At 40.2% G+C, this 14,523-nt stretch overlaps 1 protein-coding gene across 5 annotated transcripts in view; it reads right to left on the reverse strand.

Annotated features, from left to right (window-relative positions):
- The window catches only part of ncoa6 (nuclear receptor coactivator 6), a 62,332-nt gene that overhangs the window by 5,160 nt on the left and 42,649 nt on the right, over window positions 1–14,523 (reverse strand). For all 5 annotated transcript variants that reach the window (XM_041204134.1, XM_041204131.1, XM_041204130.1 and 2 more), the window contains exon 12: window positions 4,982–5,047. In XM_041204134.1, coding sequence (XP_041060068.1) covers window positions 4,982–5,047 — 66 coding nt within the window. The remainder of the gene's footprint in view (window positions 1–4,981; window positions 5,048–14,523) is intronic.

A 14,523-nucleotide genomic window follows, 5' to 3' on the forward strand; every position in this document is an offset into this window, starting at 1 on the left:
ATTTCACTGCTCTTATTGAAAATAGTGCCACGGAATCATTTAACCAAGAGGGTAGATGCAATATTACTCTAACGCAAAAACAGAATTACCTGGAAAAACACAGCAGGTCTGGCATTACTCTAACGGGTCATCTGTAAGACTGCATATTTGAAAGTGAAATTATCCCTTGGGGTTCAGAGCACTGGTCTTGTAAATGTGGGGTCATGATTCAAAACTCACTGGAGTCTTCACATATTGAGCTCAGTTTTAAGCCCAGACATCTATGCTGCTCTGGGCTGGAAAGAAAGTTGTAGTTGGAGAGGGAGGACCCAGTGGTCATGGTTCACCTAGGTGCCAATGGCATAGGCAGAACTATGAAAGAGACTGAGGGAGTATGAGCAGCTAGGGGCTAAATTAAAAAGCAGAACCTCAAAAGGTAATAATAATCTCTGGATTACTACCCGAGCCATGAACAAACCAGTGTAGGATAAATCAGATTGGAGTGTTAAATGCATGGCTCAAAGATTGGTGTGGGAAATGGATTTCGATTTTTTGAGGCGCTGATACCAGTACTGAGGAAAGTGGGAGCTGTACCGTTGGGATGGTCTTTACCTGAACCGTGCAGGGACGAGAGTTCTGGCAAGTTGTATAGCTAGGACGGTAGAGGTGGCTTTAAACCAAATATTTGGGGTAAGGAATCAAGTTTGGGAAGATGTGGTAAATTAAATAGAGAAGACAAGGCAAAAGAGCAAAGCAGGAATAAGAGAAATGATGATCAGAGTGTACAGATCTAAGAGCACACCAGCAGAAGAGGCGAGAGGTTACAAAAAAGTAAAAAGACAAAGCTAAAGGCTCTGTTTCTGAATGTAGGTAGCATTTGTAACAAAACAGATGAATTGACAGCACAAATAAAAATAAATATGTACGCTCTGATAGCTATTACAGAGACGTAACTGCAGGATGACAAAGGCTAGGACCTGAATATTCAAGGGTATATGACATTTAGGAAAGACAGGAAGCAAGAAAAAGGTGGAGGAGTTGCTCTGTTAATTAAGCATTGATACAATTATGAGAGTTGACCTTGATTCTGGAGATCAAGGTGTAGAATCAATTTGGGTGCAGAAGAGAAATGGTAAAGGTAAGAAGTCACTTGCGGAAGTGGTTTAGAGACTGCCTAACAGTGACCACATTGTAGGGCGGGATATACAGGCAGACATAATGGGGGCTTGTGAGAAAGGTACATTATGGGTGATTCTAATCTACATATGAATTGGAAAAGGTAGCCTAAGTGATGAGTTCACTGAGTGTTTTCTTAGAGCAGCACCTTTTAGCATCAACCACAGAGCAGGCTACACTAGATCTGGTAATGTGCAATGGGACAGGATTAATTATGACCTCAAAGTGAAGGTGCTCCTAGGTAGCAGTGATCATGATATGATTGAATTCAGATTCAGTTTGAGGGAGAGAGGAGTGGATCTATGACCAGTGTTTTAAATCTAAGTAAGGGCAATTATGAGAGCAGAAAGACAGAGCTGGCTAAGGTGAACTGGGAAATTAGGTTAAGGAATAGATCAACAGAAATGCAGTAGCAGACATATAAGGAGATATTTCAGAATACTCAAAAGATACATTCTAGTGTGAAAGGAAGGCTAAGCCAAGGACACACCATACGTGGCTAACCAAAGGAGTTAAAGATAGTATCAAATTGAAGCATATAATTCCAAAAAAATAAGTGGCAGGTCAGAAGATTGGACAAAATATGAAGAACAGTAAAGAATGACTAAAAGATTATTAATAAGGAGGGGGAAATTAGAATATGAAAGCTAGCTAGACATATAAAAACAGATAGTAAAAGTTTCTACAGGGTGTTTAAAAGGGAAAAAAAGTTAAGGTGAGCGTTGGTCCTCTAGAGTGTGAGGATGGGGAATTATTAAGGGAATGGCGGATGAATTGAACAGATATTTTGCATCTGTCTTCACTGTAGAGGCTACAAATAACATTCCAGAAATCATTGTGAATTAGGAGGTGAAAGAGAAGGAGTAGTTTAAAACAATTACAATCACCAGGGAAAGGATACTGAGAAAATTATTAGAACTAAAAGATGACAGATCCCCAGGTCCTGATGAACTTCATCATAGGGTCTTAAAAGAAGTGGCTGTAGAGATAGTAGATGCATTGGTTTTAATTTTCCAAAATTATCTAGATTCTGGGTAGGTCCCATTTGATTTGGAAAATAGTGAATGTGACTCCTCTATTCAAGAAAGGAAGATGACAGAAGGCAGGAAACTACAGGCCAGTTAGCCTAACATCTGTCAGACGGAAATTGTTGGAATTATTAAGGAGATTATAATGGGGCACTTAGAAAATCTTAATGCAATCAAGGAGAGTCAATGTCGTTTTGTGAAAGGTAAATCATGTTTGGCTAATTTATTGGAGCTCTTTGAAGAAGTAAAAAACAATGTGGGTGTGCTGTATCCATAGATTTCCTGAAGATATTTGACAAGGTACCACATCAAAGGTTGTTATGCAAAACATGACGTAGGGGGTAACACATTATCATGGATAGTGGATTGGTTAGCTAACAGGAAGCAGAGAGTAGGCATAAATGGGTCTTTTTCAGGTTGGCAAGATGTGACGAGTGGAGTCCCACAGGGGTCAATGCTGGGCCTTAACTATTTATAATTTATATCAATAACTTGGATGATGGGGCTGAAATGTGTGGCTGTTAAATTTGCTGATGACACAAAGATAGGTAGAAAAGTAACTAAGTAAGTTGAGACGAGGACATGAGGAGTCTGCAGAGGGACATGGATAGGTTAAGTGAAAAGGCAAAAAATTTGACAGATGGACTATAACGTGGGAAAATATGAATTTGTCCACTATGGCAGGAAGAATAGAAAAGCAGCATATTATTAAAAGCAGAGAGACTGCAGAACTCTTGAGGTACAGGGGGATCTGGGTGTCCTGGTACATTAATCAAGAAAAGTTAGGAGGGCAAATGGAATCTGTTGTTTATTGCAAGGGGAATGGAATATAAAAATAGGGGTGTTTTCCTACAGTTGTACAGGGCATTGGTGAGACCACATCTAGAGTACAGTGTGCAGTTTTGGTCTCCTTATTTAAGAAAGGATATAAATGCATTAGCAGTTCAAAGAAGATTCACTTGACTGGTACCTGGGATTGGGGGGGGAGGGGGCAGAGGGAAGGCCGTTGGTGTTATCTTACGAGGAAATGTTGGACAGGTTGTGCCTATATCCATTAAAGTTTAGGAGATTGAGATGCTGAAAGGTTGTTTCCCTTGTGGGAGGGACTAGAACTAGGGGACACAGTTTAAAAATAAGGGGTCTCTCATTTAAGATGGAGATCAGGAGAAATTATTTTCTCAGAGGTTTATAACCTTTGGAACTCTCTTCCCCAGAACACACTGGAGGCAGGGTCAATGAATATTTTTAAGGCGGAGGTAGATAGATTCTTCACTTACAAGGGAGTCAAAAGTTATCAGGAGTAGGTGGAATGTGACGTTGAGGCCACAATCAGTTCAGCCATGGCCTTACTGAATGGCACAGCATGCTCAAGGGCCAGTTTGGCATTCTCCTGCTCCTAATTCGCATTTTTATGGGTGTGCTACATGGATGTATCAGCATAGGTTACATGCTCAAGTCTCTAGAGTAAGGCTGGAAGCCATGACGTTCTGACTGAGGTTGGAATGCCACCTGTGAGTCAAAGCTAACATTCATAATGTAATAATAGAAGAGGAGGCAAAGGAGCAGAATCCTCAGGAGATGATAGCTAGAGCAAGTCATTTTTTTCATTGCCATGGGGCTTTTTATGCAAAATTGCAGTACTGGGACAAAATTTGTAATACACGTCAACTCGCATGATTTGTTGGGGGATTATGTACCAAGTCAAATTACTTGTCCAAGTTATAACTTCCACTTTTGTAACTGTATTGGTTTGCTTTTGTGCATGTGTATATTACCAATAAAACAATTTCAGTGCTGTTTTCAATGTTAACACACATTGCTAAAATTGCTCACAATTAGGAACAGTAGTTTGCATTGACTAAGCAGGTCAAATGCCATTTCCATCACATGGGATCCCAGGATTTTTGTGTGATGGTTTTTGGGTTCTCATTCCATAATGCTGCTTCTTGTGAAAATGTAGCCTGGGCTCTGTTTATAAGGTTTCTAATCATCGCCTTGAATTCTGCCACAGTTCCACCAATTTGCACTAGAGGTGTCCAAAAGGCACTTCAAAAATGTGGCCTAATTTTCTGCTAAATTTACTGAAACTCTCAATAAAGGCAATCAGTCAGCTTCTGAATGAATGGCACATATGATTATACTAAATTTCCTAAAGACAAGAAACTTATAACTAAACAGGGAAAGAAAAGGGCAGGAGTCAATAACTCAAGCATCATTGCACCTTCCATTTTTTTATTTCCAGGTTAATTTTATCCCATGAAGCCAAGGCTATTGTTCCACAGACATCAGTCACCCTTTTGTATCTCACCCATGTTAGTACTATTCACTGCGAGTGCCAGGATAGCATCCTATGATGGAGGACATCACAGCTAGACTTAAACCTCATCCCCACCTACACAATTGCACCATCTTCCAAAAGATGTGTTGCATGAAAATTGCCAGCAGGAATTCTAACTAATTGTTTCTTTCCATAATTCCAGGATGTTGATGAACAATTCTAGTGCCAGCTGAGGTCAACTAGCTCAACATAGGCCAGGGATTAATCCTGGAACTTTGTACATCGACATGGCTCAGAGAAGGTGACAGTACCATCGTGCCTTCAGAGAAATTCTCACGTATGTTCCTTTTGAAGCAACTCGACGTGAATATTAAATGTTAAACCGCCATGCTATTTTTATAGATTAAAATGTATATTACTACAATAAAATCATTGGCTAAGAATCATACCATAATTAGAATCAAGTGAATGCATTTAAATTTATTTGGAGATTGTAATATTTCAATTGTGATTGTCCTACCGTTTTTCACAATGGTCCCTTGTTGCACTGTACTGGGTGACACTTGTTCTGGAACAACTTGAGGTGCTGAAAATAAGAGAAAGTAATATTCTTAGAGAATAATAGATTCATAGTAGTAATAATTAGACAGTATGATCACAATATTTACAACACTACATTAAGAGAGACAGGAATGGATGTCCTTACATTTATGCAGTACTTTTCACATTCTAAAAACATCCAGAGTGTCTCAGTCATTGATGTACTCTTAAAGTGTAGCCGCTTTTAAGGTAGACACACACACAGCAGCCAATTTGCATACAGCAGGTTGCTGCAAACAGCTGCATATAATGACACCAACTATTCCTGGCCAGAATGACGAGGGGAATTAATCACACCTGAACACTGCAGAGCTGTGAGTGACTGGGATTGATTTTGTGCAGGTAATTTCTATTAGGTAACCGCAGGTCCTAGTGTTAAGTCCCACCCTGCCTCTAACTCTGTTGGCACTGCTGTGGCAGCCAGACATTCTGCCCATAAACAGCGAAGATATTAATCACCAGTTAATCGATTTTTGCAGTGGCAGTGGAAGAATGAATTGTTGATTAGAAGATAAATCTTTGGCTTTGGTTTAAAATCTCTTTTGTAAGATGGAACCTCCTGTAATGCAGCACATTCTCAGTAATGTACTGAAGTTTCAACCTAGGTTATGTGCTCAGTTTTGTATAGGATATTTACAATTGACTTTATATGGTAATTTATGTACAAGGTCCTTCTCAACATTATGGCCATCATGACTGAGTTCAGCTGTCAAAGCTCTGCTTTCTGCAATTTAGGGATAAAGGCTTGAAATGTGTCAATCAGTCCATATTTACTAAGTTATGATAACTGAAAAATAACAACCATTATGGTTAGGTAATTGCTCATCCACAAGCTAATGAGTTACATTACACACAAAAAAGGCAGCTTGTAACAAATCAGAATATCTTAATAAAATGATGCATCAAATAATGAATGCATCAAAAGAGGATTGTTCCAGAGTTTGGTGGGAAGTATTATTTTAAAGCTGCCATTGTTTTTTGTGTGGAGGCAGATATCGTAGGAAAAAAGCACAGAGAGTCATTCCACAGGAGCCCCAACCCTAAAATTAACCAGTCCTCAATGAAGCCTGTCCGCAATCTCTGCTGCTTGCCCACTCTGCCAAATGTGGATGATGGCGAGAAGGTGGGGCTTGCAGGACTAAATATCCTTATTGTCTACCCAAAATAATAGCTGTACGGAAAAGGTTTTGAGAGTTCTTTCCTCAATAAGAGCTGCAGTGAGGCCAGTCGTCTGATACATCACTGCCACTTCCTACTGCTAACAGTTCAAAGTGAGTCTCCAAATTCACACTGTTGCCAAGTTTCGAATATTTTTCTCCAAGGGTATGGTTAGCCACTATCTTTATTTTGCTGCAGCGAGGGTAAAGCTAAATTAATTCAGCATTTGTGGGACCAATATCCGGTGGGAGCAGAGACACCGTGAGAGCCCATCCTAATATTTAACTGTCCCTGATTCTGAATAAAAGTGATGGGGTCGTGGGAGAAGTTAAAGCTTAAAAAGGACGATTGTGAATATACATTATATAGCATCTTTCAAAACCCCAGGAGATCCCATAGCACTTACAGCCAAAGTAGTTATTTGCAGTTTAAGGAAATGAGGAATAGGGGCGTTCATTCTCTTACCCTTCGCCACCTCTGGGACACGAACATCCTTAAGCTCAAAAAAATTGATGACAAAGCTGCCTAAACTTCAGTGCTAAACTACAAACCGTAGTCTGTAAAATAACAGAAATGTGGAGACACACTGGAGAGTTTTAGAATTGTTGGTGGAAACAATATTTTTTGGGGGGCCTCTAATTCTATTTAAAAGTCATAAGAGCATACGAAATAGGGGCAGAGGTAGGCCATTCAGCCTCTCGAGCCTGCTCCACCATTCAATAAGATCATGGCTGATCTGTTTGTGTTTAAAGTTCTACATTCCCATTTACACTTGATAACTTTTGATTCCCTGGCCTTTGATTTGGGCTAGCTTTCACACAGGAGGGAGGGGAACCTTGAATTTGCAAAACTTTGCCATGCTTGTGTGATCCACAAAGCAATGCACTTAAGGAATTCTCTAAAGAATGCTTGCATAAGTTGCATTTTTAAACTTAAACAATTAAGTTTATGTTTAATCCATTTCGCAATTCCGAAATCACCATTCCACATACTAAGGTTATTCTGATTGATTGCTTTGTCCTTCGTTTGGGATATTAAAATGGCTGAAGGTAAGTAAAGATCTCTATTGCTCAGCTACCACTTTTCCTGCCCCCAGTTCAGAGCCAACTAATGAACTATAATACAATCTTGTCCTACAATGAATTGCTGTCCCCCAGCCTGAGATGCACTCTTTTTATACCCAATGCATATTTTATAGATATATAATAATCCCCAAGTGGGGCGATGATACAACTTTTGTGTGGGAATAAAAGCAGTACAGACAAGCAGAATATACACTTAGATTGAAGAAAGGATAATCCTTCTTAATTGCTACTGAATTACACAATCTCTTACATTTATTATGTTTTATGGATTATACCATCCATGACTTAAAGGGAAAGGAGTGTCTAAGGGGCGCATTTTTCCTATCCTAAGAATTATTAAATAATCAAGTATAATCCTTGGCTTAGTGGTAACTCTCACACATCTGAGTCAGTAAGAAGTCTTAACAATGCACTTAGAAAAGCACAGTTAGATTAGAACAAGTTAACATGGTTTTAGGAAAGGGAAATCCTGTTTGACAAATTTAGGGTAAATAAAGGGGAGCCAGAGCATGTAGTTTGCTTGGATTCTAAAAGATGCCACACTAGATAAGGGCATATGTTTAGAGGATTGGTTAATGGCCAGGAAGCAGAAAGCAGAAATAAATGGGGCATTTTGAAGTTAAAAACTAGAGTGCCACAAGGTTTAGTGCTGGGGCCTTGGCTATTTACAATCTATATTAATGACTTAAACAAAGAGACCAAGGGTAATGCATCTAAGTTTGCTAACAATACAAAGCTAGGTGGGAATGCAAATTGTGAGGAGGAAACGGAGAGGCTCCAAATAGATATAGACAGGTTAAGTATGTGGGCAGCAGGGTGGCAGATGGATTATAATGTGGGAAAATGTGAGGTTATTCACTTTGGTCATAAAAATACAAAAATTGAATATTTTTTAAAAGGTGAGAAACTTGTAAATGCTGATGTTTAGAGTGAATTGGGTGTACTCTTACAAAGGATATAAAAAGTTGGCATTCAGGTACAGTAAGCAACTTAGAAAGCAAATAACATTTTGGCCTTTATTGCAAGGGGATTGGAGTGCAAGAATAAATAAGTCTTGCTACAAATGTAAGAGCTTCAGTGAGACCACACCCAGAATACTGTGTGTAATTTTGGTCTCCATATTTAAGGAATACGTGCATTGGAGGTGGTACAGCAAACGTTCACTAAATTGGCTCTTGAGATGGGAGGATTGTCCTATGATGAGAAGCTGAGTAAATTGATGTCGATATTCTCTAGAGTTTAGAAAAATGATAGGTGATCTCATTGAAACATTCAGGATTATGAAAGGGCTTGACAGATGGATGCTGAGGGGCTGTTTCACCTGGCTGGGAAGTCTAGAACATGGGGGCACAGTTTTAGGATAAGGGGATTGATCTTTTGGGACTTAGATGAGAAGAACTTCCTTTACCCAAAAGGGCTGTGAATTGTTATGGCACAGCCAATGGTAAACGCTGAGCTGCTCAAATCCCAAAAGAAAACTTGAAACAACTGCGACAACTGTGTTGCAGTTTGTATATTTATTTCAAGAGGCATGCCTTGAATTTAGTAGTAATAAGTCCACTGAGTCTTAGAGGGTTTTTTTACAAAACTAAATTAAACATTTATTAATAAAAGAAATAATTTAAAGCACCCACACAGGTCCACAAGTTACTATAATGATAACTCCTAGCTCCCCTAGTTAATCTCCCAGTTACACCTCCGTTAAGGCAACAGTAAAAATGCATAGATTTTAGAAGACCCAGGCAAAGTAACATGACACCGTGAACAGTCAAATTCAAAGTGAGTTTTCTTAACTTCAATTCTTTGTAAACAGCAGCTTGATGCTTAGATGCTGGAGGCTTTTCACACTTGTGTTAGAGCTTAAAATGCCTGCCCTTACACTCAGCCTTCTCTCCTTAATACATATTTTCCCCTTTGAATGCACATTCCCATTGTTTAAATATATCTTTGGACTTTACCTCTCTGATAATAAAAATCTATCATAGTACTAATTTTACCAGTAATCATTGAGAAAAATAAACACACTGTTTCTTATGTTCTTCTGGCTAGGTGTAACTTTCACCACCTCTTTTGAATTCAAGCTACCCTGGTTTCTTTAAAAATACCAATGTTCCCTTTACACCTCACATTCTAAAACTTCACCCATGTTTACCTATTTAGCATTTCAAACCTAGCTTCTCTTCTTACATCAAAGCCTTCAGACTAGCTGTCTTTAATTCAGTTAAGACGCACGCACAGGCCCATAGACACAGAGCCCATTATTACTCTACTTTGCAATAAATTCCAATGACATTATGAAAATTATTATATCTTCCTGGCATGAATCTTTGGAATACTTTACTCCAGAGTATGTGGATCCGCCATCATTGAATGCATTTAAGAAATAGACAGATTTTTTGGTTTTTCAGGGAATCGAGGGCTATGGGGAGCAGGCAGGAAAGTGGAGTTCAAAATCAGCCATGATACTGAATGGCAGAGCAGGCTCGATGGGCGTCTAGTCTTCTTGTGCTCCTGTTTCTTATGTCATGTTCTTATGTTATGTTCTAAGTTTATGGGTTCAAGATCCAATCCAGAGGGAATCCAAAAGCCACCTACTGGCATGTAAAGTAAGAGGTTGGGTGGGGTGGGGCCTATTAGAGATAAGGGTGATGTATGCTTAGAGACACAGGGCAAGGCTAGATTACGTGATTAGTTCTTTATATCGGTGTTTACTAATTGTGAAGATGGATGTTAATTTTTTTAATATTCCTTGGGAATGTGTGGTATCCTGTAAAGAAGGCTGCGTGTTTGTGTCCATGATTAATTAAACTGGGGAAGATTAGTAAAGAAAATTTGTCTGTGGAAACTGAAATGAAACTGAGATTGGCTGGGTGGTTAACAGTGAGGCTGAGTGTCTTGGTCTACAGGAAGATATAGACAGGATGGTCAAATGGGCAGATAAGTGGCAGATGGAATTTAACCCTGAAAAGTGTGAGGTGGTACACTTTGGAAGGAGTATTATGACAAGGAGGTATTCAATGAACAGCATGACACTAGGAAGTTCTGTGGAACAAAGGGACCTTGGCGTGTGTGTCCATAGATCTCTGAAGGCGGAGGGGCATGTTAGTGGGGTGGTGAAAAAGGCACGTGGGACATTTGCCTTTATCAATCGAAGCATAGATTACAAAAGCAGGGAGGTCATGTTGGAGTTGTATAGAACTCTGGTGAGGCCACAGTTGGAGTACCGTGTGCAGTTCTGTTTGCTACATTATAGGAAGGATGTGATTGCACTGGAGGGGGTACAGAGGAGATTCACCAGGATGTTGCCTGGGATGAAACATTTAAGTTATGAAGAGAGGTTGGATAGACTTGGGTTGTTTTTGTTGGAGCAGCGAAGACTGAGGGGCGACCTGATCGAGGTGTATAAGTTTATGAGGGGCATGGACAGGGTGGATAGGGACCCTTAGTTGAAGGGTCAGTCACAAGGGGACATAAGTTCAAGGTGAAGGAGGAGGTTTAGGGGGGATGTGAGGAAAAACCTTTTTACCCAGAGGGTGGTGATGGTCTGGAATGCGCTGCCTGGGAGGGTGGTGGAGGCGGGTTGCCTCACATCCTTTAAAAAGTACCTGGATGAGCGCTTGGCACGTCATAATGTTCAAGGCTGTGAGCCAAGTGCTGGTAAATGGGATTAGGTAGGTAGGTCAGCTGTTTCTCACGTGTTGGTGCAGACTTGATGGGCCAAAGGGCCTCTTCTGCACTGTGTGATTGTGACTCTGTAAAGGATCTGTCCACTTCTGCCTTAAAAATGTTCAGTGACCCCGCTTCCACTGCCTTCTGAGGCAGAGAATTTCAAAGTTGCACAATCCTGAGAAAAAATTTCTCATCTCTGTTCTAAAAGGGGAGCTCCTAATTTTAAAACAGTGCCCCCTAATTCTGGACTCACCCACAAGAGGAAACATCCTTTCCATATCCACCTTGGTAAGACCACTCAGGATCTTGTATACTTCAATCAAGTTACCCCTCACTCTTCTAAATTTCAGTGGAAACAAGCCCAGCCTATCCAACCTATCCTCAGAAGACAATTCGCTCATTCCAAGTATTAATCTAGTAAACCTCCTCTGAACTGCCTCCAACACATTTACATCCTTCCTTAAATAAGATGACCAAAACTACAGAGTATTTGAGATGTGATCTCACCAATGTCCTGCATAACTGAAGCATAACATTCTTATTTTTTATGTTCATTCCTTTCATAATAAAGGATGGCATTCCATTAGCCTTCTTAATTACATGGTGCGTCAGCATACTAACTTTTTGTGACTCATGCGCTAGAACAGCTAGATCCCTCTGCAATTCAGAATTCTGCAGCTGTTCTTCATTTAAGTAATGCTCTGCTTTTTTATTCCTCATGCCAAAGTGAACAACTTTACATTTTCCCACATTATACTCCATCTGCTAGATATTTGCCCACTCACTCAACTTATCTATATCCATCTGCAACCTCCTTATGTCTTCTTCACAACATACGTTCCTACCTATCTTTGTGTCATCTGCAAATTTCGCTCCCCTCACCTCAGTCACTGATGAAAATTGTAACAGGTTGAGGCCCCAGCAGAGACCCCAGTGGGACCCCACTAGTCCCAACCTGCCAATAAGACAAAGACCCATTTATGCATACTCTATTTTCTGCCAGCCAGCTAATCCTCTATCCATGCTGATATGTTACCCCCTACACCATGAGCTTTTATTTTCTGCAATGACCTTGGATTTCCAAAAGGCATTTGATCAGATGCCACATCAAAGTGCAGTATGTTTACAGGCTCCCATTTATCCACAGCACATTACTCTTTCAAAGAACTCTAATAAATTGGTTAAACATGATTTCCCTTTCACAAAACCATGCTGACTCTTCCAGATTAACTTGTGTTTTTCCAAGTGTCCTGCTATAAGCTCTTTAATGATTGACTCTAACACCTTCCCCAAGACAGATGTCAAGCTAACTGGCCTATAGTTTCCTGTTTTCTGTCTCCTCCCCCCCACCCCCCCAACTTCTTGAATAGAGGGCCTATATTTGCCACTTTCCAGTTTGACTGAACCTTTCCAGAATCTAAGGAATTTTGGAAAATTAACACTAATACATCTACTACTTCATTAGCCACCTCTTTTATGACCCTAGGATGAAGTCTATCTGGATTCAGACTTGTCAGTCTGCAGCTTGCTCAGTACTGCTTCCCTAGTGATTGTAATTTCACCAAGTTCCTCTCCCTTCCAACTCCTGATTTATAGCTATCACTGGAATGTTGTTTTATATCCTCAATAGTGAAGACAGAAGCAAAATATTTGTTCATTTCATCTGCCATTTCCTTATTATCTATTAACTTCCTATTCTCACTCTCTAATGGACCACTCACTTTACCTACTCTTTTCCAGTTTAAATGCCTGTAGAAGCTCTTGCTATCTGTTTTTACGTTTCTAGCTGGCTTCCTCTCATACTCTAATTTCTTTCTCCTGATTAACCTGTTAGTCATTCTCTGCCATTCTTTATATTCTGACCAATCTTCTGACCTGCCACTCATCTTTGCGCAGTTATATGCTTTTTCCTCAAGTTTGATGCTTTCCCTAGCTCCTTTAGTTAACCACGGACGGTGGGTCCTCCCTTTAGAATTTTTCTTTACAATAGGAATATACTTAGCGTATTCTGAAAAATCCCCTTAAATGTCTGCCATTGCTTCTCTATTGATCTATCCTCTAGCCTAGTATGCCAGTCCACTTCAGCTGGCTCAGCTTTCATGCCCACATAGTTGCCTTTATTTAAGTTTAAAATACTAGTCTTAGACCCACTCTTCTCCTTTCATACTGGATGTAAAATTCAATCATATTGTGGTCACTGCTACCTAGGGGTGCCTTCACCCTGAGGTCATTAATTAATCCTGTCACATTACACAACACCAAGTCTAATATAACCTGCTCTCTGGTCGGTTCCAGAATGAGCTGCTCTAAGAAACTATCTTGAATGCTTTCAATGAACTCCTCATCCAGGCTACTACTGCCAATCTGATTTTTCCAGTTTATATCTAGATTAAAGTCACCCATGTTTCTTGCCATTCCCTTATCACAAGCACCCAATATTTCTTCTTGTATACTTTGTCCGACATTGTGATTACTATTAGGGGGCCTGTAGACCACTGCCAATATAGTGACTTCTTTCCCCTACTATTCCTCATCTCCACCCAGACTGATCCCATCCTGATCTCCTGAACCAAGGTAATCTCTAAGTATTGCACAAATGCCATCTTTTATTAACAGTGCTAACCGTCCACTTTCACTTAGCTTCCTATTCTTCATGAAGGTCATATACCCCTCAATATTCAGGATTCAATTCTGGTCATCCTGCAGCCATATTTTGGTAATGGCTATTAGATCATATTTATTTACTTCAATGTGCACTAGCAATTTATTTTGTTATGAATGCTACGCATATTCAGATACAGACCCTTTAGTTTTGACTTCTTGTTACCTTTGTGACATCTAGTCTTGATTCTTGATGCATTCTTAGGTTTATTCTCTGACCCCCCACCACCCCCCCTCACCATTCTCTGACCCTCATGTCCATTACAATTCTCTTCTCTTATCTTGTCTCTACTCTTCGATATACCACATCTTTCCATATTTGATTCCTTGCCCCCACTATTTAGTTTAAAAACCTCTCTACTTCCTTAGTTATATAGTTCGCAAGAACACTGGTCCCAGCATGGTTCAGGTGTAGACCGTCCCAATGGTACATCCCCCATTTTCTCCAGTACTAGTGTCAGTGTCCCATAAACCGCAACTCACTTCTCCCACACCAGTCTTTAAGACATGTATTTATCTCCCTAATTTTATGTACCCTATGCCAATTTGCACACGGCACAGGTAATACTCCAGAGATTATAACTTTGAGGTTCTGCATTTCAATTTAGTACCTAGCTACTCATACTCTCTATGCAGAACCTCTTTCCTCGTTCTACCTAAGTCATTAGTACCTACATGGACCATGAAAACTGGATCCTCCCCCTCCCACTGCAAGTTCCTCTGCAGCCCTAAGCAGGTGTCCTGAACGCTAGCACAGGGCAGGAATCACAGCTCTTTGCTACAGAGAATACTGCCATTCTCCCTCACTATACTGCCCCCTAGAATCACTATGTGCCTTTTCGCTCCTCCACTTGAATGGCTTCCTGTACCACAGTGCCACAGTCAATTT

The sequence above is a fragment of the Carcharodon carcharias genome, chromosome 14 (genome assembly GCF_017639515.1).
Source record: "Carcharodon carcharias isolate sCarCar2 chromosome 14, sCarCar2.pri, whole genome shotgun sequence".
Lineage (NCBI taxonomy): Eukaryota > Metazoa > Chordata > Chondrichthyes > Lamniformes > Lamnidae > Carcharodon > Carcharodon carcharias.